Source organism: Caloenas nicobarica, chromosome 18, assembly GCF_036013445.1.
Source record: "Caloenas nicobarica isolate bCalNic1 chromosome 18, bCalNic1.hap1, whole genome shotgun sequence".
Taxonomy (NCBI): Eukaryota; Metazoa; Chordata; class Aves; order Columbiformes; family Columbidae; genus Caloenas; species Caloenas nicobarica.
In genome coordinates this window covers 5,379,134-5,402,947 of record NC_088262.1, presented here as the reverse complement: position 1 = coordinate 5,402,947, position 23,814 = coordinate 5,379,134, and the positions used below count along the sequence as shown (strand labels likewise).

General features: G+C 58.3%; 4 protein-coding genes across 4 annotated transcripts; all 4 read right to left on the bottom strand.

The window, feature by feature from the left end:
- Positions 1–1,230: 1,230 nt before the first annotated feature.
- Positions 1,231–8,823, bottom strand: XYLT2 (xylosyltransferase 2). The gene is made up of 11 exons (XM_065647768.1): positions 8,681–8,823; positions 6,968–7,439; positions 6,307–6,482; positions 5,821–6,023; positions 5,338–5,418; positions 4,961–5,177; positions 4,371–4,547; positions 3,199–3,461; positions 2,890–3,085; positions 2,141–2,474; positions 1,231–1,871 (listed from the first exon to the last, which is right to left on the bottom strand). Exons 1-11 carry the CDS (start codon positions 8,813–8,815, stop codon positions 1,549–1,551), a joined length of 2,577 nt encoding a protein of 858 aa, XP_065503840.1. The 5' UTR covers positions 8,816–8,823; the 3' UTR covers positions 1,231–1,548.
- Positions 8,824–12,993: 4,170 nt separating this feature from the next.
- On the bottom strand, positions 12,994–16,515 carry LOC135996230 (CMRF35-like molecule 6). The gene is made up of 7 exons (XM_065648035.1): positions 16,463–16,515; positions 15,997–16,341; positions 15,351–15,507; positions 14,374–14,480; positions 13,797–13,849; positions 13,241–13,378; positions 12,994–13,147 (listed from the first exon to the last, which is right to left on the bottom strand). Exons 1-7 carry the CDS (start codon positions 16,500–16,502, stop codon positions 13,034–13,036), a joined length of 954 nt encoding a protein of 317 aa, XP_065504107.1. The 5' UTR covers positions 16,503–16,515; the 3' UTR covers positions 12,994–13,033.
- Positions 16,516–16,837: 322 nt separating this feature from the next.
- Positions 16,838–17,638, bottom strand: LOC135996279 (CMRF35-like molecule 6). Its single transcript, XM_065648101.1, is given in 4 exon segments — positions 16,838–16,992; positions 17,167–17,283; positions 17,286–17,510; positions 17,602–17,638. Coding segments are annotated over 4 exon segments (534 nt in total).
- Positions 17,639–18,481: 843 nt separating this feature from the next.
- Positions 18,482–20,341, bottom strand: LOC135996278 (CMRF35-like molecule 5). The gene is made up of 5 exons (XM_065648100.1): positions 20,267–20,341; positions 19,535–19,870; positions 18,993–19,080; positions 18,639–18,765; positions 18,482–18,550 (listed from the first exon to the last, which is right to left on the bottom strand). The coding sequence occupies exons 1-5, from the start codon at positions 20,298–20,300 to the stop codon at positions 18,482–18,484; spliced, it is 654 nt and encodes a 217-aa protein (XP_065504172.1). The 5' UTR covers positions 20,301–20,341.
- Positions 20,342–23,814: the final 3,473 nt, after the last annotated feature.

Sequence of the window (23,814 nt, the reverse complement as noted above, 5' to 3'; positions counted from 1 at the left end):
ATATATTTGTGGTGATGTTGCATATTTAAGACAACTTTACATAACGCTTCCGACACAGAGTTTTGGCATCTTCCCCTGCAGCGGGGCCAGGCCCCAGAGCACCCCCGAGAGAACTGGGGGCTGGCTGGGGGGCAGCAGGGACCTGCCCACACACACCAAGGTCTCCGTCCCCTCCTTTTTACAACCTCTTGCAGTGCCAGCATCCATAAACCAAGGAGACCAGGGGTGAAAGCCCTGGAAAGGAACATCGCAGGCAGTCCCGGAGCCCGGGAGGATGGGAGGGAAGGGGGACACTCCCCTGCACCCCCTTCCCAAGAGGAGGTGGTGACTCTTCCCTCCAGAGGAGGGGGAAGCAGAAACAGCAGAAAGCGGATGGAGCCGGCCGGACCTCATCTCACCTCTTTGCATTTTGGCCAGGGAAGCACTGCAGTTCCCCAGAGCTTCTGCCAAGTGGGAGAAAAGAAAAGGCTAGGCCAAGGGTCCGTGGCACAGGGGACCCTCCAGGTATGGCACGCTGCCATCACATTGCAGCAGGACACCAGCCCCGAGGATGGCATTTTGGTAGGGGACCGGGGTGTCCCTTTGCTGAAGCAGAGAGGGAGGCGGCATGGTCTACAGAAACTTGTTGGACTTGACTGCTGAACTGAGCGCTCCCCCCGCTCACCATCACACAACACACACCAGCAGCTCCAAACATTTGGCACAGTCGGGTGGCTGCCTCAGAGGGCAGGCAGCACCCACAACCAGCCCTGCCCAAGGGGCACAGGGGTCCCCAGCAGTGGGGAAACAGCAAAACAATAATAATAAAACTAATAATAAAAAAATATGTAAACGACCCAGCACCCTGTCCTGTGGCACCAGGACACCCAGGAGAACAAGGTATGTTACAGTCTGAGAGGAGATGGAGACACAAGGACTTCCCGGCCAACGCGGGGTCTCGTCTCTATTGCACTTCATATCATATATATTTCTATATATATATTTATAAAAATACAAACTAAAGGGCTGGGGTGGAGGGGATGAGATGCAAGCCCTGGGCCAGCAGCAGCTCCGTGCACATGACTGGCTTTGACGCACTCTGCTTCTGCCTGTCCCCAAAGTCCCTTGCCAGCCCTCCTTGGGGGGCAGCCAGCAGCACAGGGCCTGGTCCTGCAGAGATCCAGCCCAGGGCTGGGCAGGGTGCTGAGCTGGTCCAGAACCTGCCCAACCGCCTGCCCTCCCTCCCTCCCTGTCACCCCTTCCCGAGGCTCCAAGACCTGCAGTAACAAACACAGAGCTCCTGCCAGCACTGTCCATGCCCCCGCAGTGACAGCCACTCTGGCATGCTCTCCCTGGCCCGTTCCTGGGGGAGGTGGGCAAGACTGACCTCATACCTCCTGTTCCATCCAAAGTACCCCTCAGGAGGCTTTTGCCCACCCAGAGGTTCCCATTCTCTCTTCCTTGAGTGACTACGGTGCAAATGGCACAGGGTGATGTAGTCCAGAGACCTCCCCACACCAGTGACGGAGGATGCTCCTCGCTGCCAAGCCGCCCCCCCGGCTGCTCCTGCTACCTCAGCCGCCCGTCAGGTTTGACAGGCCCCAGTTCCGATTTCGGGTCCGGGGAGAGGGAGCTCCAGGAGGTTTTGCTGCAGGTCTCCAGGGAGGTGCAGGCGGAGGGGCCGCCAACGCAGACATCCGCCACGGACCAGAAAGCGCTGATGGCACCGTCCGCCCAGTCCTCCAGCGCCTTGCCCGTCAGCTGTGCCTTCCGCACTGCGTCCTCCTCTGCCTCCTCGGAACGTGGCAGGTTGAGGATCCCCCCCAGCCCCTGGAAGCTCTGCTCCATGTACTCGTTGCGGGGGGGCCCGCCATGCAGCCAGTTGCTGTCATCTGGGCAGGGACAGAAAAGAGGGATCAGCAGCGCAACAACATCCCAGCACCCTGCCCCTTGTACCGTCACCCTCCTGCCAGGGCTCAGCATCCCCTCCGTATGCAACCCCAGCCTGAGGAGAATGGTGCTGCTGCAAGACTTGGGGACACCAGGATGGCTCCTGTCTTGTCATCAGCTATAACCCAGAGAGGCCAACACCACGAGAAAGTGCCTTGGACTACCCACATGGAGACGCCCCCAGCCCCAAACTCCAGAGCACCCTCCTCACCTTTCCTGAGAGGCTGCTTGCGGTTGAAGGTCTGGGGCACCACCAGGAATTGGTTCTCCCCCAGGAGCTCCCAGAACTGGAGGAGGCGGATGGTCCAGACACCGGGGCGCAAGGGATGATTGAGGGGGGGCTTGTACTGTGTGAACTCTGCCTCGGCATCCACCGTGATGTCGTAGGAGGTGGCGATAACGTAGGTGGGATCGATCCACACCACTGTGGCTGTCAGGTTGGGTCCCCGCGACCACTTCTGCATGGCCACCGGCTCATCAAAAGGCCCCATCAAGCCTCCAAAATTGCGGAAGAGCCTTTCCTTGGGGTCCCACTCCGTGCCCACCTGGACGGACAGGAGGCACAAGTAGTGGGACGCTAGGCAGGGGGGTGCATTTCACATCCCCAAACCAGTGAAGGCATAAACTTTGGAGCCCAAAGCAACGCACACCCCACCCTCCCTGGCTCTCCTGCCTGCCTGCACTGTGCCAGCAATAACGCAGCCACGTGATGCCTCCTGCAGCTGCAGGAGCTGGGCACCACTGCCTCAGATCCCCACCAGAAGATCCCCTTCAGGCCTTTTCCCCACCAATCAGCTCCACACCCCACACAGAAGCCAAACTCCTGGACAAAGGTTTGTTCTCAGGCACGAGTGGCACCATGTCCCCACAGCGTGTAGGTTTGTGAGAAGTGGAAAGGCAGTGTGGTGTGTGAAAGCCGAGGAGGAAAGTGGCCGTTGTAAGTGAAACTTGCCCATTTACCTCCAGGTTCTGTAAGCGGTTTGCCTGCCCTCCATGACCCGCCAGCTTCAGAGCTCCTTGGGGCATCATCCACACCTCCAGGGACTCTGCCTGCCCAGTTGCCAAATTCTGCACTTCCTGCATCACCAGGTAACCCTGGAAACGGTCGTCATAGAAATATAAGTGCACACTGGATGGAAAGCCCCGGGTCTCAAATCTGGAGAGAGACAGACAGACAAAGAGGTTCCACATCTGAGCATCAGCACCCTCCCAGTGCGAGGGACAGGCCACCACTGGGAGCCCACCTCAAGCCCGCAGCAAATAACCCACCTGCAGAGCTTGTCAGCCTTCACTGCTGGCATGGATGCAGCTTTGTGGAGCCCCAGCCTGGAGAAGGCTGTGTAGAAGGTGAGGGTGACATCGCTAAGGCCGCTGAGCCCGTCGACGCGGTCGTAGACATTCTCCCAGTAAGCTTTCAGGGCTGGTGTGTTGGGGGGGTAGCTGCCATAGAGGTGCGTGTCCAGGATCTCCAGCACCTCCTGATTCACCGTTGACTCAAACTTGCGGGCAAAGAAGGTGGGTCTGGAGAGTTGCTGGAAGAGCACAGGCGTTTCTAAGCATTTCTAAGAGCATTGGCTGCAGCCCCTTTGCCCTCCCACCTGAGCGAGGCAGCCAGGAGGGAGACAAACTGGGAAAAAACATGCTGGAACCCATCCTGTCCACTTTGAGGGATAGGCTAAGGAGCAGCAAAGCACAGCCAGGCTCTATGTGGACTCCTCTGTGGCAGGATCGGTGGGAGCACACAGTACGCTTACTGGTAACACAGATGGGTTCCCATCTCTCCCACTGCCTCCCCCTTTCTGTGCTCAGAAGCAGCCATGTGTCAACTAGCTCCTTCGCTGTGATCTCTACATTCAGATGGGTCCCTACCCTGCAGAGACCTGCACAAAGCCTGGCCACATGGCACAGCCTGCAGGATCAGGGCCCTGGACTATATAAGCCCAGGACTGCTTGAAAATCCTGCTAACTTCTCTCTTCAGGGCTGGGGTATCTCTCCCCCAAACCTCCCTTGTTCAGTCTACATCCCTACACACTGAGAGCACAGGAGACTGTTTGTCACAAGGCATTTTGTCCTGCCAAAGAGGACAGGTTTTCCTGAAAAAGAATTTGCTCCAAGTGGTAAGTCTGCAGGAAAAAGAGCAGGAAAACGGGAGAGAAAATCTAGGAAGAGGAGCAGCATTGCAAGCAAAAGCCTGGCTGCTGGGTAGGAAAGTCACTGTAATCCTGCTGCCCAAGTGTTTACAGACACATCTGTGCCAAGCTCCAGGGCAGCTGGGGTGCCAATCCTGCTCCCCCCGCTTGCAGGGCTGAGGTGAGGCTGGTGGGGACATGCACAGCAGCTGACGTTGCACCCAGGCACATGCCCGCAAGGGAGCTCGGAGGGGAGGGAAGAGACAGGGAGGAGGGGAGAGAAAGTGAGGAGAAAGGAGGATCTTTTTCACCTGTAGCCGGAGGAAGTCCTGGGGTTTGAAGTCATTTGGGGAGCACCCGCACCAGTCGACTATGTGTTTATATTGGCACTTACAGCCCAGCTTGCGGTTCCAGTTGGTCACTCGGAGGTTGTTATCGACCAGCGTCTCGCAGGCGTGACTGTTCTCCAGGACTGTGTGGAAGAAGGACTGTGCACGGCAGAGAAGGGACAGGACACCCAGTGGGGATGGAGGATGGGTGGTTAACGGAGATCCCCCACCCCTCACTTGCAGAGGAACAGGACAGACCTCGACATCTGAACAGAAAACTATCCCTGTTTCCAAAACAGGGCAACATGTAAGGAGCAGGCTGTGCACCCACATCAGTCCTTATCTGGCCTAGGGGGCATCTGGACCTAAAGCTGGATATAAACATGACCCCTGGCCTGTCTGCTTCTCTCTCCTCTCTTTCATACCTGGCTCTGGACAAAGGGGAGGCACAAAGCTGCCTGAGCAGAACCAGCAACGCCCTTTGCAGCTGCCCAGGGTGGGGATGAAGTGGGAGAGAGATGTCAAAGTCAGTGGGACGAAAATCCGGGCCGTGCCCTGCAGCCAGCACCCACCTCGGCTGGCAGGAGCGTGTAGGTGTAGAACTGGCGCAGCTGGGACACCAGCTGGTCCTCGGCATAGACCACGTACTCCACGAAGCGGCGTGTCAGTGAGAACCAGTCGGAGCCTCCATCCACCACGATGCCTTCAGGGATGTGGCGCTCGCCCAGCCGCCACATGTGGGAGTCGCACTCATGGAACAGGCGGTCCAGGCCCTGCTTCTTGATAAACCTGGGCATGGGGATGAGAATGAGGGGTTAGGAGTGTCACCCACTTTGCTGGGTGCAGCTACATCCAGAACATCCCCCCATGCCCCAACTGTTTCAGTTTTTTTCTGAAATCCCTCCTTTTTCTATTCCTCCAGCTCAGCTCTGCCCCTAGCTGGGATTACCTGGCGTTGTCTCGGCCGTGAGACTTCAGGAAATTCTTATCTCGGTATTTGGACAGGAACATCACCAGCTCTTCATTGGTCCTGAGGTGCAAATTAGAAAGCATCAATGGCCCCTGGGGTAAAGCAGCCTGGTAAACATTCATTCTGCAAGAGCCATCAGCCGCAAGGAGCCTAAAGCTGCCTGGTGGGTGCTGACTCAAACTCCCTCCCCATCGCTGGGGAGACACAGACGTGGCCTCTCTGCTGTCTGGTGCCTCACATGCGTATTTCCCTGCAACACCCAGACCACGGGAAAAAACAGCCTCTGAGGTACTGGCTGGGCTCCTCTGCAGAGATGGGACCAGCCTGGCCCTGGAGCATCATCACCAGCACGTGGGTGCAACCTTCAACTCCATCCTGCCCCAGCTCCCTGTTTCTGCCTGCTGCAGCATCACAGAGCCCAAACACCTCCATCATCCTCCCCTGCCCCAGCAAGGTCCTCGCCTCGTGGGGTAGTCAGTGGCGCTCAGGTTGATGAAGAAGTCCCAGGGCCACTCTGCCAGTTCCAGCAGGTCCTTCATGCTACGCAGGTACATCTTCAGCAGGCTGGCACCTCCCCAGATGGTCACCATGCGCCACGGCGTCACGCGGATGTTGGGGTAGTGCCGGGCCAGCTCCATCACCTCGCGATGGAGGTAGTTGGAGCGCTGTCAGGGAACACACACACTCAGCAGGGAGCTTGTCTTCTGGGGGTCAACCCTTACAGCAGCTTCCACAGGGAGGGGAGCAGCAAGACAAGGCTGCTCTTGGCAGGAGGGATAGATCCTGCTTCCCTGGGGTTACAGAAATAGGGGGGGGAGGGTCACGGCTCCACCAGCAGTGAGGACAAAGCCCACCCAGCTACTTCCTCTGCTCACCACCCACCCACACCCCAGCTCTGTGCCCTGTGCCAGTGACCGACCCGGGCACTGTTGGCACCCTTGTCCGTACCTTGTCCACGTGGATGTAGAAGAAGTGCTGCTGGTGGTACACAGCCTTGATAAGCCGCTTCAGCTGGCGAATGGCCCTACCGTGCACAACCAGCATGTAGGCGATGCGCACGGGCTTGCTGGGGGGCGGCTGCTGCAGCCGGCTCTCGTCCCACTGGATGACAGGGCTGACCTTGCCTGCGCAGGGGAGAGAGGGCTGTCAGCCGCCTCCCGCCTTGGCACCCACCACCCCGAGCTCCCGATAAACCGAGACCTGAGCAAGGCAGGGGACAGCAGGGAAGAGCTCAGCCTTGGGCAAACCCCATCAATGCAGCCCAAATTGGCTGCAGTGTCAGTGCATGGTGGCACACACAGTTCCTTGTGATAAATTGACAGGGCCAGGTTGGGAATGGTGGGGGTGTCCTCTGGCCCCTCAAAACAGAAGACGCAGCTGGGCCTGGTTTTGGCCTCTGCAAGCACTGCAGATTGGGATGAAGAGCCCATCTTAAGGAGGCCGGCACAGTTTTGATTGGATTACAGAGGTAGCAGTAATCTGGGAATTAGTGACAGATTGAGGCTGCTTTTTGCCAGGTGGGACAGTTTGGTGACATAAGGTGGCCCACATGCCTGGCTGGGATATTCCTGATGCCCAGGGCGACCGGGAGCCCCCCAGCAGGACTCACCTGAGAGCTGGCAGTGGCGAGGCACAGACTGGGGCATGAGGCTGCCAGCCCGGTGCAGACACACCACGTTGGCGATCTCCTGTTGGCACTGCTTGCTGCTGGCCCGGGCCAGCGCCGAAAGGGCATCTTTGCCCGTGATTTCACACTTGGGGGTGAAGCTATTCTCGGTGGGCTGGGGAGCCCCCTCCACGCTGCCCGTGTCACCCTGCTGGAAGACACCCAGCTGGGCCTCCCCGCGCAGCTCCGTCAGGTTCCTCTGGCTGGAGGAGTCCGGTGCAGCCGGCAGCCTCCGTCCCGGTTTGTGCCTCGCCGTGACGGCTCTCACCACCTTGGACACCAGTGCCCCGGGGCTGTCCGGCCGTCCCCGCCATCGCCCGTGCTTCCGGCTGGCGCTGCCCCGGCGCCCGGCAGAGCTGTCAGAGTCCTTGGAGCCATCACTGCTCTCGGGCAACTTGGCTTTTTTCTGCCGCTCCTGTTGCAGTTCCAGGGGGATGCAGAAGAGAGGACAGACAGCATTAACTCGGGCCTGCTCTGCCAAAATACTCCCCGGAGCCTCCCTCTTCCCAGAGCTCAATACTCCCAGTCCCCACAGAGCTCAGTGCTGCAACACAGCAGGTGCTCTCTGAGCAGCCGCTGTGCAGCAAAGGACACCACACTGTCCCTCCGCCACCTAAAACCCCTGGCTAAGATCCACAGTGCCTCTCTGCACAGTCCTGTATCCCACTCATGGGGACAGTCCCCTGTATGCCAGCAAGAGACACCTCGACTTTGCAGACCCTGCCATCACAGCACCCTAGCTGCACAGAGAGGGACTTGCTCTCTGCTGCTGGGCTTGCTGCAAGACTAAATGGCTAAGGTCGGTGGTGTGTGTACCAGCCACCCCCCGGGTGCTGCATGGGCAGGGGGATCCCCGTCCAGAGGATGAGCACAGGGGGATCCCAGCACAGGGATGCGCACAGGGGGATCCCAGCCCAGGGGATGAGCACAGGGGGATCCCAGCCCAGGGGATGAGCACAGGGGGATCCCAGCACAGGGGATGAGCACAGGAGGATCCCAGCACAGGGATGAGCACAGGGGGATCCCAGCACAGGGATGAGCACAGGGGGATCCCAGCACAGGGATGAGCACAGGGGGATCCCAGCACAGGGATGAGCACAGGGGGATCCCAGCACAGGGATGAGCACAGGGGGATCCCAGCACAGGGATGAGCACAGGAGGATCCCAGCACAGGGATGAGCACAGGGGGATCCCAGCACAGGGATGAGCACAGGAGGATCCCAGCACAGGGATAAGCACAGGGGGATCCCAGCACAGGGATGAGCACAGGGGGATCCCAGCACAGGGGATGAGCCCAGAGCTGCTCCGGCTGGCGGTGGGTGTTTTACTGGGAGGCAAAGGGACCAGCTCTGCCCTGCCGTGATCAGGCTGTGAGCCCAAGCCCAGCACACCCACCTGGGAGCCGGGGTCACAGCTGCGCTCTCTGGGACCAAAAGCGCTGGAGAGACGCTGAGCAAGGTCCTGCCCGCGCTCCGTTCCCAGGGACCCCACCCCAAGGGCCTTTCCCCCGGCTCGGGAGCCCCCTCCCAGCACGCACCGCCTTCCTGCGACCCCTCCAGGGCCCCCGCCCAACCCAAGCCCCTCAGCGCCCCCACCGCCCCCTCAGCCCCCACCGGCAGGCCCCGGGCCCGCCGCTCCGGCCTCCCCGCGGCGCACCTCGGCCGGTCCCTCCTCGTCGAGGCCGGCGGAGGTCCAGAGGACGAGCCCCTGCAGCAGGAGGATGGCGAGGGCCGTGGCCACCGCCAGCCGGTAGCGCCGGACCAGCTTCCGCGCCCGCCCGGGGGCCGCCATCGCCACGGCCGCTCCGCCGCGCGCCTCCCGCGCGCACGCGCCGGCGGGGCCGAGGGGGCGGGGCCAGGGGGCGCGCGGGTGCGCCGGGGTGTGCCTGTGTGTGCGCCGGGATGTGCCCGTGTGTGCACCGGGATGTGCCTGTGTGTGCACCGGGATGTGCCCGTGTGTGCACCGGGATGTGCCTGTGTGTGCACCGGGGTGTGCCTGTGTGTGCACCGGGATGTGCCTGTGTGTGCACCGGGGTGTGCCTGTGTGTGCACCGGGGTGTGCCCGTGTGTGCGCCGGGATGTGCCTGTGTGTGCACCGGGATGTGCCTGTGTGTGCGCCGGGATGTGCCTGTGTGTGCGCCGGGGTGTGCATGTGTGTGCACCGGGGTGTGCCTGTGTGTGCGCCGGGGTGTGCCTGTGTGTGCGCCGGGGTGTGCCTGTGTGTGCACCGGGATGTGCCTGTGTGTGCGCCGGGATGTGCCTGTGTGTGCACCGGGATGTGCCTGTGTGTGCACCGGGGTGTGCCTGTGTGTGCACCGGGATGTGCCTGTGTGTGCACCGGGGTGTGCCTGTGTGTGCGCCGGGATGTGCCTGTGTGTGCACCGGGGTGTGCCTGTGTGTGCACCGGGATGTGACTGTGTGTGCACCGGGGTGTGCCTGTGTGTGCGCCGGGATGTGCCTGTGTGTGCACCAGGATGTGCATGTGTGTGTGTGTGCGCCGGGATGTGCCTGTGTGTGCACCGGGATGTGCATGTGTGTGTGTGTGCACTGGGATGTGCGTGTGTGTGCGCCGGGATGTGCATGTGTGTGTGTGTGCACTGGGGGGGGGTATGTGTGTGTGCACCGGGATGTGGGGAGTGTGTGAACCGGGATGTGCGTGTGTGTGTGTGTGTGTGCACCAGGATGGGGGGGGCGTGCACCGGGATGTGCATGTGTGTGCACCGGGATGTGCGTGTGTGTGCACCGGGGTGTGCCTGTGTGTGCACCAGAATGTGCGTGTGTGTGCACCGGGGTGTGCCTGTGTGTGCACCGGGGTGTACGTGCGTGCGCACCGGGATGTGCGTGTGTGTGCATCGGGGTGTGTGTGTGCACCAGGCTGTGTGCACTGCTCTGTGTGTGTGTGTGTGTGTGTGCGCACTGGGATGTACATGTGTTCACATACGTGTGTGATGTGTGCGTGCCCATGCATGTGTGGACAGGGGTGTGCATGTACCCATCCATGTACGTGCATGTGTGCACCACGAGTATATGCATGTGTGCACCTTGTGTGCATGCCTGTGTATGCGTTGCACTGGGTTATGCATGTGTACATGCATGTGTGTGTATGTGTGCATGTATGTGCGTGCCTGTGCACGTGTGCAATGGGGTGTATATATGTTCAAGCATGTGTGTGTCACGTGTGCATGCTTATGCATGTGTGGCCAGGGGTGTGCATGTGCCCATCAATGTGCATGCACGTGTGCACCATGAGTATATGCATGTGTGAACCGTGTGTGCATACATGCACTGGGGTATGCACATGCACATGCATGTGTGTGTATGCATGTGTATGTGTGCCTGTGTGCCTGCCTGTGCAGGTGTGCACCGGGATATGTGTGTGTTCATGTATGTGTGTCACGTGTGCATGCCTATGCATGTGTGGACAAGGCTGTGCGTGTACCCGTCTGTGTACATGCATGTATGCATCATGAGTTTATGCATGTCTGCATGTGTGCTCTGGGGGTGTGCATATGTACACACGTGTGTGCGTGCATCTGTGCACTGGGGGTGTGCGTGTGTTTGTGTTCAGGTGTGGCTGGGGGTGTGCATGTGCCCAGTCATGTGCCTGTGTGTGCATGCATGTCAGTGAGTGTGGTGTGCATATGGTTACGTGTGCACTGTGCACTGGAGTGTGCAAGTGTTCATGCATGTACTTGTGTCTATATGTGCCCTTGGGTGTCTGTGTGCTTGTGAGCAGCACAGTGTGCAAGTGCTTCTGCGTGTGCGCACCAGGGTCAGCCTGTGCGCACTGGGGTGTGTGTGCTCGTGCATGCTGGGGTACACGTGGGCACGCGTGCACTGCAGTGTGTTCGGTGGCCACTGGGTGTCCGCATGTGTATGCACACAGGTGTGCACGTGTGCAGATACATGTGCCAGGATGTGCACGTACACATTCACGTGTGCTGGGGTGTGCAGTTGTGCCTCAGCATGTGTGTGTACACCTGCATGTGTGTATTGTGCACACTTACGTACATGCATGTGTGTGCACAGGGGCCTCTATATGAGCATCTTTGTGTGTGCACTGGGGTGTAGGGCTGTGCATGAACTGGTGGGTGCACGTTGGTGTACGGGCACATGCCTGTGAGCACAGGGGAGTGTGCAGAAGCACATACATGTGTGCATGGGGACACATCCATGTGCGTGAAGGTGCTGGGTGCATCCCATAGAGGACCCTACTCTGTGCTAGCCATGGGCGCTGGGTTCCCCAGTTCCCTTGCAGGTGGTTACAGGGCTGGGTACATGTCCCAGTGCCCTCACTGGGTGCTCAGATCTCTGCACCTCTCCACAGGCAGTGTGCAAAGGCCTTGCTGAGCCTCGGGGAGTCCCCCAAGCCCCCCAGTGCTGCTCAGGGGGCTCTCAGCAGGGAGCCCCCACTGTCAGAGGAGCCTTTCTGGGTGCTCAGGGGTGGATGCCAGGTCTGCTGCTGCCCTAAAGCCACCAGGTTGTCACAGCCAGAACAGTCCCAATGGCAGGAAACAGCTGCAGGAAGGCATGGGCATAGTGGGGGCTTCTGCACAAAACTGTCCTGCTGCCGACCTTGCTTTATGAAAGAAAAACGCACCCTATTCCTGTTCCTCTTGCAATAAAACCTGAAAAGATTCAAAACCTCTTTCAGGATGCCCACCCAGCAGGAAGAGCTCCGGGTGAGCTCCCGGGGTGGCTGCAGGCAGCAGAAGTGCTCTGGGATGGAAACCCAAGCTCCAGGGCAGACCCTTGCCAAGGAGGCACAGCTTCGCTGGCCAACCTCCTGCCTTCTCCATGTAAAACTTGCTGGGGAGGGGGAAGTATTTTGTCAGGGGAAATAGGAACCAGTGTCTGGGCGCTGATAACAGCTCTGGGGAGCCCTGTGAGCTTCCTGGGCAGATTCTGCAAATACAGCGGAGAGACCGCTGCAGCCTCAACTACTTGGAAGGGTTTTAAAGGGGCAAGGTTTAGCTAAGAGGGGCTCCCCAGGCTGCAGTGGGGGGGTCATGCAGCCTGCAGAAGGGCTTGCCCTTGTACATGAGCAATTTGGTCCATGCCTGTAAAGAGCTGCAGGACTTCCCTTAGCATCTCCAGAGCGGCAGGAAAAGGCTCGCCACACGCGAGGGTGGGACCTCTGTGCAGGTGACAAATGGCCAGGCTGCTTTGGGGACAGCGTTTTGTGCCCCAGACCTGGGCAGTCTACAATGCATAAGTGATGGTCTAGCCAGAAAATACATGGCTTCTCAAAAAAAAGGGCAAAAACCTCATCTTCCCTCCTCTGCTGGAAGAAGTTTGCTATTCCCTGTGTTATTCCCCGGTTCAAGCTCCTCACTTTACAAGGCACAAAGACAAATCACAGTTTAATGGTGTTTAGAGGCTGTTTATCAAAACCAAGACAGTCACTCCTGCAACCTGTCGCTTTGCAGCTTCCCAGGTAGCAAGAGCAGTTTGGGAAGCATTGCACAGCCCTGGGGGTGCAAGAGCCTCTTAGCTGGGGTAGTGCCCTAGCACTTGTCCATGGGGATGGGGGAGCAGAGAGACTGGAGCACACTTTTTCTAATGGAGTGGAGGGAAATGCTCCGCGTAAATATGGATGTGCTCCCCAAATCCTGCACTCCTCCCCAGACAGGCAGGAGCAGAGAGCAGCCCACCCACAACCCCCAACCCACCCTTGCCTCCTACCACTGAATTCTTCCAGCCCCTGCCTGGCCGATCTCTGGCTGGAGCTACCCCAATGCAAGGGACAGTTTTTTATTCCCAGCACTACTGCTGTGCAGGTGAGCTTTCCAAATGCAGAGAGATAATTTCATCCTCATCTCGCTCTGCGTCTCCTGCTCAACCTCATCCTCTTCGAGGTTGCTCCAGGGAAATGTCCAAGCCTATGAAAGCAGCAGCTTTGCTGTCAAGCCAGCTCCTGCCTGCACAAAGATCCAGCTCCTGCCTGCATGGAGAGTTGCAGGAGCAGCCCATGGGGCCGGGTACTGGCTCGCACCATCCGCACCAAGCTCTACGGCTCTTTTCTGGGCTGTGGGGCTGATGACACATTGGCGTAGATCTGCTGCTGCTCCAGCGGGGACTTCTGCACACTGGCACATGTAGCTTCTTTTTCCTCTTCCAAATGCTGGGAAAGGCAAGGGATAAAGAAAAAACATTATTTGCAGGGCTGCCCCAGGGCAACACCGTCTGCTGGAACCTTTGTTTTGCATTCTCCTACCTTGTCGCTCTGCTTGACCTCCATGTATTCAGTCGTGGTGTTTGCCAAACTGCGGAACGCTTTGGCATTGCTGTACAATTGGGTCTCGGCTGTGCCCGTGACGTGATCGAGGTCCGCATAGTTCAAGGCATCCGCTTCCTGACATGTGAAGGAGAGGGATGAGCTCGTAATATACTGCTGCTTGCCTGCCTGCAGCCCAGCCTGCAAGCCCTGCCTGCAACCCCTGTCTGCAGCCCGCAGGGGTGGGAACATCTCCCATCCTGCTGTGGTTCCTGATGAGAGCTGAGATGGCTGCAGGAACACTGGGGGAAAATTAGCCTGCAACCACCTCTGCTTGGAGGGGCTTGAGGAGAAACATCACTCCTAAATTCCCTTCCCAGGAATACTCTGTGATAGTCACACAAAACCCCTGGTCGGGTCTTTCTGTTGGTGAACGGAGCTCGAAGGATCCCTCCCAACTGAAAGGGCCATGAAAGCTCAGCTCAGGGTGTAACGTTTCCCCTCCCCAGGCGAGCTCTGAGCACGCCATCCCAACACCTCCTGCGGTTTCGCTTACTGTACACGACGTGCTGCGAGTCCTGTCCATCTCTACAGCTGCTCCGGAGAAGGCTGGATGAAATAAGGATGTGGTAAGACAGGAGTGAAACCAGAAGAGAAAAAGGAAATTTATTGAAAATCTGTGGTGTGGTTGTGAATCTTGCTGTAAAGCAGGAAGGGAATCTATTGCCCCACCAACCATCTAAACTGCAGTAGTTCTTCAAATAACATCAGATCCCAGCTGCTAGCTGGTGATGTCTCCTCCCATCTGTCCTTGTCCTTCACAATGGCCTTAAACTTAGCATCGAGCCTAGTGCAAGCCTGGCCTATGCAACTGAGCACGTCTGGTGGTGCCCAGATAAGCTCAAGCAGCTGCCATGCCGGGCAGCACCCATCCTGAGAGCTGTGGGATGGTCCCATCACTCCCTCAGGGGAAGGAAACTCCTTGGTGGGGGTCTAAGTGATGGACCCAGGAACTGGATGGAGCAGGGTGGGAATGGGGGAGAAAAAAGAAGTGTAGATGGAAAAACAGATACAGCAGAAGACAGGTGCTGGTGCAGAAACAGCATGTGTGTGGCAGTGACAGCTTCGCTTACCCTTCTTCCCCTTCCTGGACAACATTACCAAAACACCAGCAGCCACTGCAAGCAAAAGAACCACCACTACAATGCCGGGAATGAGGATGTGCTCAACCACGTCCAAGCTGCAAGAAAAAGAAGAGTTTCTGTTCTCACACTTCTCCTGGGAAGCAGACTCGGAGGACTCAGCATGGAGCAGCAGTGCAGGGAGTGGATGTGGGTGACGGGATTTGCCTGGGGAGGGAGGGGTGCAGGCGTAGGGGCAGTCAGGATGCAAGCTGGGCACAGAGCAAAGCGAACTGAATGCTGGAGAAGCAAATGGACACTTGTATCTGAGAGCTGCTGTGACTCCATTATTTTAAAGGTCAGTCCCTGCACCTAATTTTGCTCTGGTTTCACTCCACTGTTTGTTGATGTTGTAATGTGCAATGAGGAAAGGTTGGCGATCCAGCTACCCCTTGAGTGTGCTGATCATAAAATCATAGACCATTTTGGTTGGAAAAGACCCTCAAGAGATGGAAGCTTTGCCCTCTTGCTGTATCACCTCTAAGAGGCAGGAGAGAAGGAAGCGACTCTGGTCTCGTGCTTCGACAACTATCTCTGCCAGGCTGCATGTGACTACAAAGCAGAACTGGACCCAGCTCAGCACTTGATTTCCCACAAGCGAAGGGTTCCTCTGAGTTTTGGGGAAGGAAATGAGGTCAGTACTGGAGCCAGAAACCGTTTCTCACACGGTGATAACCTGCACCTTGCTTAAGCTGCATACCAGGCTGGGGACAAGCAGGGCTTTGCCAGTGAGAAGCGACCAGGGGCACTGGGATTATTTTCCATGAAGTTTGTCTGGCTGAGAGGATGAAACGCTGGTCTCTAAAGACAGAAAAGGAGGTCTGAATCTTTAAGGGAGGTGTGAAGAGCCTGGAGGGCCACAGGGCTCCAGCTGCACCAGAGGGACTTTACGGAGAGAGGCAGCTGCTGCGGCAGGAGCTGGTACTCACTCTGGAGCGCTGGAGCCCCCATGGTGGGAGGGATTTGGTCCTGGTGGCACAGCTTCCCCCTGGGGAGTTGTCTGTGTGGGGACTGAGACAGAGCTAGTGAGATCGGGGTGCTCGGTGGCCGGGATGCAGGGCGATGTTGTGGAGGAGGAAGAAGGAGCTATAACAAAAAGAGCAAAAGGGGAAAATGCTGCGACTTTTGGAGCATGTCAGAAGTCACCTTCACACCAGGAGGAACTGTGTCCCCTCTGCCATGTCCAGAGCATGCTCCTCGAGGTGGGAGGGCTGTAATCCCCTGCCCAAGAGGCTTTTTGTGGTCCCGTTTCCCCCCTAAAACAAGCAGCGCAGTTCACTCAGCAGGAAGAGGATCTTGACACCCCATGCCCAGCCCGGTAGTGACACAACAGCCCCATGTAAGTGTCCCACCATGGGGGCTGGTCCCTGATGATGGGACGGTGATGGACATTCCCAAAGCCCAGGGCCTGGTACCCACAGGCACTGCCTGCCGAGCCCTGGTGACAAACCCCGGGGCTGCCCCATGGGGCCTGGGCATCCACCTCCTCCAGTCTGCCTGTCCCCGCAGACCCCACACCCAGCACTTGGAGGGAGACCCACCAATGCTGGACTGGGGAGACCCACAAGTACTGACCTGGGGACACGATCACCTCCACATCAGCACTCCTATCACGTTTGATTATGCCTGTTCGCACCCCGCAGCGGTAGATGCCCTCATCCCACTTCTTCAGGCCCTCCATGGTCACTGTGAACACTCGCTGTGCGCGATTATCCCGGATGGAGAATCGGCCCTGTCGCACCACGGGCTGCTCCTCCGAGGTGATGACGATGTCATAATCACAGGTGTAAAATGTCAAGAATACCCAAGAGCACCAGAATTTCGGCTGCATCTCCTCGCCGCGATCATACTCGCAGGTCACCGAGAGGGACCCCCCCAGGACGCCTGTCACGGTGCCGGGTCCCCTCACCGCCCAGCAGCCTGCGGAGACACACGGAGCCGCGGGATTGATGCTGCTGCCGCCGCTGGCGCGCCCGCCCCGCCCGTCGGGGCCGCCCCCTGGGGCCGCTCCGGGTCTCGGGGGGCCCTGGCCCGGCCTTACCCGGCAGCAGCGCCCAGACAAGCAGCGGCAGGAGCTGCATGGCCCCTCCGGGACGGCGGGGCTCGGCGTTCTGCCGCGCCCGGTTTCTCTCCGCGGGATAGTGGGGCCTGGCCCGCCCCCGGGGCCGCCCCTGGAGTACCGCCCGCCCCGTCGGGGCGGAGCGTCGGGACCCCCGGGACTGCCTGACCGCGGGGGCCGCCGGAGAGAAGAGACGGAGGCGCGGAGCGGTGCCGGAGAAGCTTTATTGTATCCGCCAGCGGCGGCGTGAAGGGCTCGGCGGGGCCCCGGTGCTGCCTGCCCCGGCCCGCGCCGTCGGGGCCCGGGCATCCCGGAGCGGAGCGTCTCCGGCTGCGGCCGGGAGGTCCCGCCAGGGGCTCAGCCGCCCCGCAGGCTGACCCAGAGCACGGCTCCAGTCATGGCCAGCAGCGCCAGCACCTGCAGCCCGGCCAGCACCGGGAAGTGGCGGAAGGGTCCCGGGCTCTCCCGCGGAGCGTTTGTCCCTGCCGCGGGGACCGGGCTGAGCATCGGGCCTGCAAATGGGAAGAGGGGACAGATGCAGCAGGTGCCTCCCGGGCATTGTCCCAGCCTTGTTCCCCTCCGACCCCCAACACCCAGGTACCATCTCCTCCTGCAGCCCGGTCCTGGACCCACAACGTAGTGGCCACTGGTGCTGTGCGGGGAGGGGAACATGTGCGGAGACTGACCTGGGGACAGGATCACCTCCACATCAGCACTCTTATCACGCTGGATTTTGTCCCTTTGCACCCCACAGCGGTAGGTGCCCACGTCTCCCTCAGCCATGCCCTCCACGGTCACTGTGTGTTATTGTCCCAGATGGAGAATCAGCCCTCCTGCACCATGGGCTGCTCCTTCGAGGTGATAATGATGTGATAAGCACAGGTGTAAACTGTTGCCGGTTTGCACCAGAATTTTGGCTGCATCTCCTCGCCAGGCTCATACACACAGGTCACCGAGAGGGACTTCCCCAGGAATCCTTGCACAGTGCCAGGCCCCCTCGCTGCCCAGCAGCCTGCAGAGACACATGGAGCTGCAGAAGTGCTTCTGCTGCAGCAATACATCCTGCCTCATTGGGCTGGTCCAGTGTGGGGCTTGAGCCCCAGGGGTCCCCTCAGCCCTACCTGACAGCAGCATCCAGGTGAGCAGCAGGAGCTGCATGGGCGGGCTGGCCCGGGCAACATGTCAGGGCAGTGCTCCTGCCGCTCACACTCCTTCGTTGTCTCTGGAGCTTTGCTTCCTCTTCCACCCAGGGTACCAAATCTACTGCTGCTGGAGATTTAGCAAGAGCATTTGGTTTCTTGTTTCATTTGGTGATTTCCCGCCTCCCCTGTCACTCATGTCACTGCTCTGCACTGCTCCTGAGCCCTGTTCCCTGGCTTCTGCTCCTGCCCCCACCACGGCCCCCACAGCGGGGTGCAGTCCTGCCTCTCCCTGCCTCTCTGCCACACTGCCCAGCCTCTCTAGCCAGCCAGGGCACCCGGAGCGGGATCTGCCTCTTGAGGGGTGGCTCAGCCCTGCACAGAGACCCCCTGAGCCCCAAACATGGCCCCAGTCTGGGGCAGTGCTCCTGCGTGGGCACACTGTCCCCATCATGGGAAATGCAGAGGGGGACCCCCAACCTCTTGTCCCTGTGCAGCGGGATGTGAGCACCCGTCCCCACTCCCTTGGCCACCAAGTCTCCCCGGGCTGCCCTCAGCACAGCCTCTCTGTGAGTGGCACTGGCCAGGCCCAAGAACACAAGGCCCTTCAAACCCACCAGATAATAAATGAGCTGGAACCCCAGCAGGTGGAATCACAGCCCTGGACCTTGGGTTGCCAGTGGGCTCCCAGCACCCAGCTGGCAGGAGCAGGTAGACAGACAGACAGACAGGCGCCTGCAGGATACCTGAGCTTTATTGCAAAATTGTCTTCAGGTGGCAACTCCAGCTCAGCAGACGCAGGCTCTCTGTGCCCCAACACCTCCCCTTTCCAGCATGGGGGCTGCCAGGAGGAGCTGAGGCTTCACAGGGGGAGAAGCACCCAGTGCTGAGCATCTCCCAGGGTGAGGCAGCTGTGGCAGGTGTCGCAGCCCTGGCAGGATGGGGGGCAAGGGTGCAAGAGGGTGTCTCTGTGGCTCCGGGATGGAGGGACAGCTCGGTGCCCCAGTGTTACTGCCTGCCTCCACATTTTCCTTGTCGTGGCTCCTGCACCAGCTCCTCACCCACACGACCCGGCACACCAGGGCCAGCGCCACAGCCGCCTTCACGCTGAGGAAGAGCAGCAGCGGGGTGATGCTGAGCTGGGACCTGGGCAGGAGAAAGTAGGTGATGTCAGAGCTTGAGTAGGGTCTGGGCAATGAGGATGAGGACTGGGCCCCTTGTGCATCTGCCAGTCACTCCGCTTGTCCCTGGGATGCTCCTTGGGGCTGCTGGAACCAGGGGGACCCAGGGTTGGGGGATGCATGCAGGGGAAAAGGTGTTTTAGGCTGGGGGATGCTGTTGGGGACTTGTCTAGACCCCACGCCCAGACTCACAGTGCTGGAGGCTCCTCACAGCCCTTGGGGCACAGGCGGTTGGTGCTCAAGGGGCTCATGTTGCCACCCTTGGTTGTGGTTGAAAGATCTGTGAAGAGAAGACAGGGTCAGAGCAAAATGGAGACCCGCCTGTGCCCCATCCTGTCCCCTGCACAGGGGGTCTCTGCCCCACAGCTTCAGCTGTGGAGGTGCAGGAGGTGGAGATGGGGGTCCCCAAGCAATGCACTGGGGAGAAGTAGGAAGGAAAAGGGGCATTTAACTGGGAGAAACTGGGAACCCCAAGGAATGGGCTCACAGTGGCAGAGATCCCAAATGAGAGCAAGGGAGCTGCTCTGCTCTGCACAAAGCTCTGTACAGCCCCCTCCATCCCTCATCCAAATCTGCACTGGGGCAGCCTCCACTGAGTCTCAGTGCCTGCAAGGAGCTTGTTCTCACTTTGACAACCCCCATGTCCCCTGGCTGGGGACATCCTGTCCCCAGCACTGTCACCCAAATGACAAGCTCCATCACACGCCCCTGCTTTGCTCCCAGCCTGTCTTTACCTGCAGAGACCGTCACCTCGGTGCTGTGCCAGAGGTTGAACCACAGCCTCCTCCTCACCCCGCAGGAGTACCAGCCTGCGTCCCCCAGCGAGACATTGCCCAGTGTCACTGTGAACGAGCATTCTGTGTGCTTGTCCTCAATGGACACCCTGCCCTGTGTCACTGTCACCTCCGAGCCATTGGTTTGGGTGATGTAGGTGGAACAGATCCAGAGGAAGCTCGGGCGGCACCAGTACTTGGGGTAGAGTTCATAGCCGGACTCGTAGCTACAGGACACAGTCAGCAAGCTACCCTGCTTGGCTGTCACCTGCGTGGGGCCCGTCACTGCCCAGCCACCTGCGGGGGACAGAGAGAGGTGCTGCAAGCATGTACCGGCATCTCCTCGGGCAACCAGGAGGGATCCCAGCCTGAGATGCTGGGGGACACCCTGTCCCCAGTGGGGCTGTGTCCCTGGACCCGCTGTGCTGGGGGGTGGTGCTGAGATGAGATGTCCCCAGGCATTAATAAAACCCCCATCAAGTGTGCATGTTATTCAACAACCAAAACGCCTTGTTACCAGGTTCATGTGACAGCAACACAAATGCATCTCACAGATCACCCCTCATAGCCACCCGCTGGCCACAGGAAAAGGACGGTGTCAGCTGGGCTCCTGGGCCGACCAGTCCCAGCCTCCCCGCTGCTCTGCCAGAGCCCGTGGGGTGGGAACCGCCTGACCTGTGCTCCCAGGCTCACCTGGGAAAAGGGTCCAAACCAGGAATATCCTCATTTTCCAACTTCTGGTTCCTGAAGCAGATTTTTCCCCGTGGTTATTCACGAAGCACCCTGCGGGATAGAGCCAGGCTCAAACACAGCTGAGTGTCCCAGGAGTTTCCCAAGCCTCCTTCTCCAGTCACTTCCTTGGGCGGTGTTCAGTCACAGATCCTGCTTGTCTTTTTTAAAGGCCATTGCTTCTTCCGCTTTGCCCGGGGACCATGACTCACTCTGGGGGCGTCTCATGAGAGACACCCTCTGCTTTTGCTCCCACACAGCTGCTGGTTGCCAGTGAAACAACAAAATACATTGGATTCCTCCACCACGATGCCCAGCCCAGTAGGGAATCCAGCCCCTTCCCATGTGAAGAGCCCAAAGGGTTTCAGGGGGGCTTTGCAGGAGGACTGGGCTAGAGAGGGGGTCCAGGGAACAGAATAGAGTGAATGTAGGTCAGCCCAGGCAGATGGATCAGTTGGGACCACCAGGATGCTCTCCCCATTGTGATGGACTGGGATGATGGACTGGGAGGATGGACAGCCATCCCCTCTGCACTGCTGCTCCCCAGCTCCTGAGCAGGCTGCCAGTGTGAGCTGGGTTGCCTTTGTTTGTTTTCTCAAGCAGAAGTGTCTCATTTCCCCTAAAAAAAAAGCCTTTTTTGGCACAGCCATGGGTTTTTGAGTGACAAGGCTGTTTTTCTCCCAGAATTAAATGTTTCCACTGAAAGTTTTGGAAACCAAAACACAAAAAACAAAGCTACTTCCCTGGCAGCTGCCTTGCCAATGACTTTCTTCCTCGATGCCCCTTAGAATGAACAGAAATCACATACCCTCAGCCTTGCCGGAGGCTGAGGCTTCCTCCTCTGGCTTTTTTTATCCCAGGTATGACCATGCTGGGGCTCAGGGGAGAATTATAAGCATGGCTGCATCGCTGGAACTGGTCCAGGCAGCGGCTCCCCAATGCTCCCATTCCCCATTCAGCACCAGAGCTTCCTGCAGATGATGAAGCTTGTGTTGCCCTCGGGAGCCCTGAGGAGCTCCCCTGGCCCATGGCGGGGATAGAGTGGAGCTTCGCCCTGGGTTGAGCTCCAGCTTGGCCACCCACTGCCCAGGCTGCCACCACAGGGCTGTCCCCATGCTCTTCGTGCAGCATCTCCCCACTTATTTTTTCATCCTTGTGGTTTTTCTTCCTTTTTCTTAGAATGTTGCATAGATTTCCATTTCGCAGCAGGGTGATTATATTTGGGTAGATGACAAGACCTACCCGAACAGGGATATTTCCTTCTGCACTCCCCCGCCTGGGGTATGTCGCTGGAATTCTGATGTCTTCATGGAAGGCTGGGCTGGGGGGAGCAGGATGGGAGCGCCTGCAGCCAGGATCCCCTAGGACCCGCCCTTCATCCCTCCCTGCCTTTCAGCCCCTTCACTCTGTGCAAAGACCCAGAGGGAGGGGAACAAGGTAAAAATACGGAAGCAGCAGCCTGAGGGCTGCGTGGGAACAGGAGTGACTGCACCGGCCACCCCACCAGCCCCTTCCTGTGGCACCTCAGAGTCACTGGGGCTGGGGAGGGGACACAGATCACATCTCTGACCAGCCACCGACCTCCCCTTCCTCCCCATGTGCTCCTTATTGCTGAGCACGAGAATCACACAGGATGAGAAGGGGCTGCCAAGGTGGTGCATCCCATTTTCCCCCACAGCCTGGACCCGGGGATACTGGGCTTTTAAGCCCCATTGGTGAATATTTTGAACTGATCCGTCTCTCTTTTATTTAATCTAGGGCCTTTGAAGAATAATCTGCGTGTTTCAGACTGGGCAGATTTGGCAACTTTAGTGAAATTTGCCTTTAGGAGTTAAGTCTGAATAGAATAATTCCTAATGCAGCTCCTTTAGTGCTGGCTGACTGAGCACTGCGCTGCCTGATCTCTTCCTTCCGCTGCCATCTCAGATAACCAAGATAAACCCAGACCATTCCGAGATCTCCTGATTTAGAAAAGCTTGTGCTGTTAAATCTTTGCAAACTTTGTGGTGGTGGAGAGTTTACTCCAGGCTTTGCCTTAGGCTGGACGACTCAGCCAGAAACGGATAAGGTGGGGATAGTTATTACAGTGAAATTAAGAAAACAAAATTCAGCATATTCAGAGGATGAAATTCTGGCTGCTCCCTGTTTCACGAGGAAGGAATGAGTTTCGTGGGGCTCAGATCTCCCCCAAAAATTGTTGTAAGGACAGATCGGGGAGATATTACAGTAGGTTAATGGGATTGGGCTGAGAATGAGTAGGACTGGGCAAGGGGGACAGAAGTAGAAGCTCCTGAGCTGGCTATAAATCCTCCACTGTTGTACTTCCCAAGGCAAATATACAAGTAATTAAGCTATCAGAGCAAAGGAGACCAAACAATGGAGCTAAATTGCAGGTTCCTTTGAAATCACTCCTGCTGTTTGCAGGTCATTTCCTCTGATTTCATTGCTCTGCACTGATTTCAGCCCGTCAGTGTTTGCTCGGGGCTATAAACTGCTCGCTGGCTCCCAGGAAACTGCTGGCGTCTGGGAGATCAAGTGCTTTGCTTTGGATGTTGGGGAAAGACATTCCCTGGTGCGTGAGGGGAGGAGGGGGAGGCAGGTGTCAGGCTGCTGGGCTCCGATAAAGCTGCTGATACCACTTATCTGTGATGGGTCGGGCCCCCCGAGCCATAAAGCGATACAAAGCCCTTGGAGCCGTGCCAGGCTGGGCTGGTGCCTGCCTTTTGCCAGCAATCTGTGTTGGCTCATTAGGCTGCATTACACTTGTCAATATCATGATAGGTAGGGAAACTGTCTTCCTCCTGAGTGCTGTTAAATCTGCGGGGGCAAATGTGTCTCGGGTGTGATGCCAGTGCCTGCAGTAGGAACGCAGAATTCGGAGAATTTGGCTTCATAAGGCTCTCCTTCCTCCCTCGCTCCACAGCAACTCCTCGCTGCTCCCCTTTGCGACTCAGAAAAGGGAGAAAAAAGCTGCTGGAGCTGCGATGGGTCAGAGGATGCCCTCAGATCCCCTCCTGCAGCAGGGACGTGCCAGCAATCCCCCTCCAGAGGTAAGCAGGGATGGAGTCTTGGACCTGGTGGTTCATTGTGGGCTTCCCCTCCTCTTCACTGGAGTTAAGTTCATCCCACCCCCTGGGCAGAGGTTCACCTGAGCACCAGCACAGCTTGGGTGGAGCCGCAGGTGCCTGTGGCAGATCTAGGTCTCTGGGGTCTTTGTGACCCCACAGGCAGTTCGGGTTGGGGCTGTACCCCCGCTCTGTGTGGATGCTGGGGCAGGAGAAGGCTGGGCATGTTTGCATGAGGTCTCCATTCTCAGGGGGCTGATGTGGCACTGGGACACCCACAGAAAGGCTTTTTGGCAAGTTCTTCGTGCATTTAAGAGGATAGACTTGCCCTGGCTTCATTGAAGTTCCCCTGAGTTTGATGCTCTTGTCTTCCTGGTCCTACCTGGTGTGGGGTGTGTGCACTATGTTGAACCATGGTGCTGGCTTCGCCACTGATAAATTATCTGA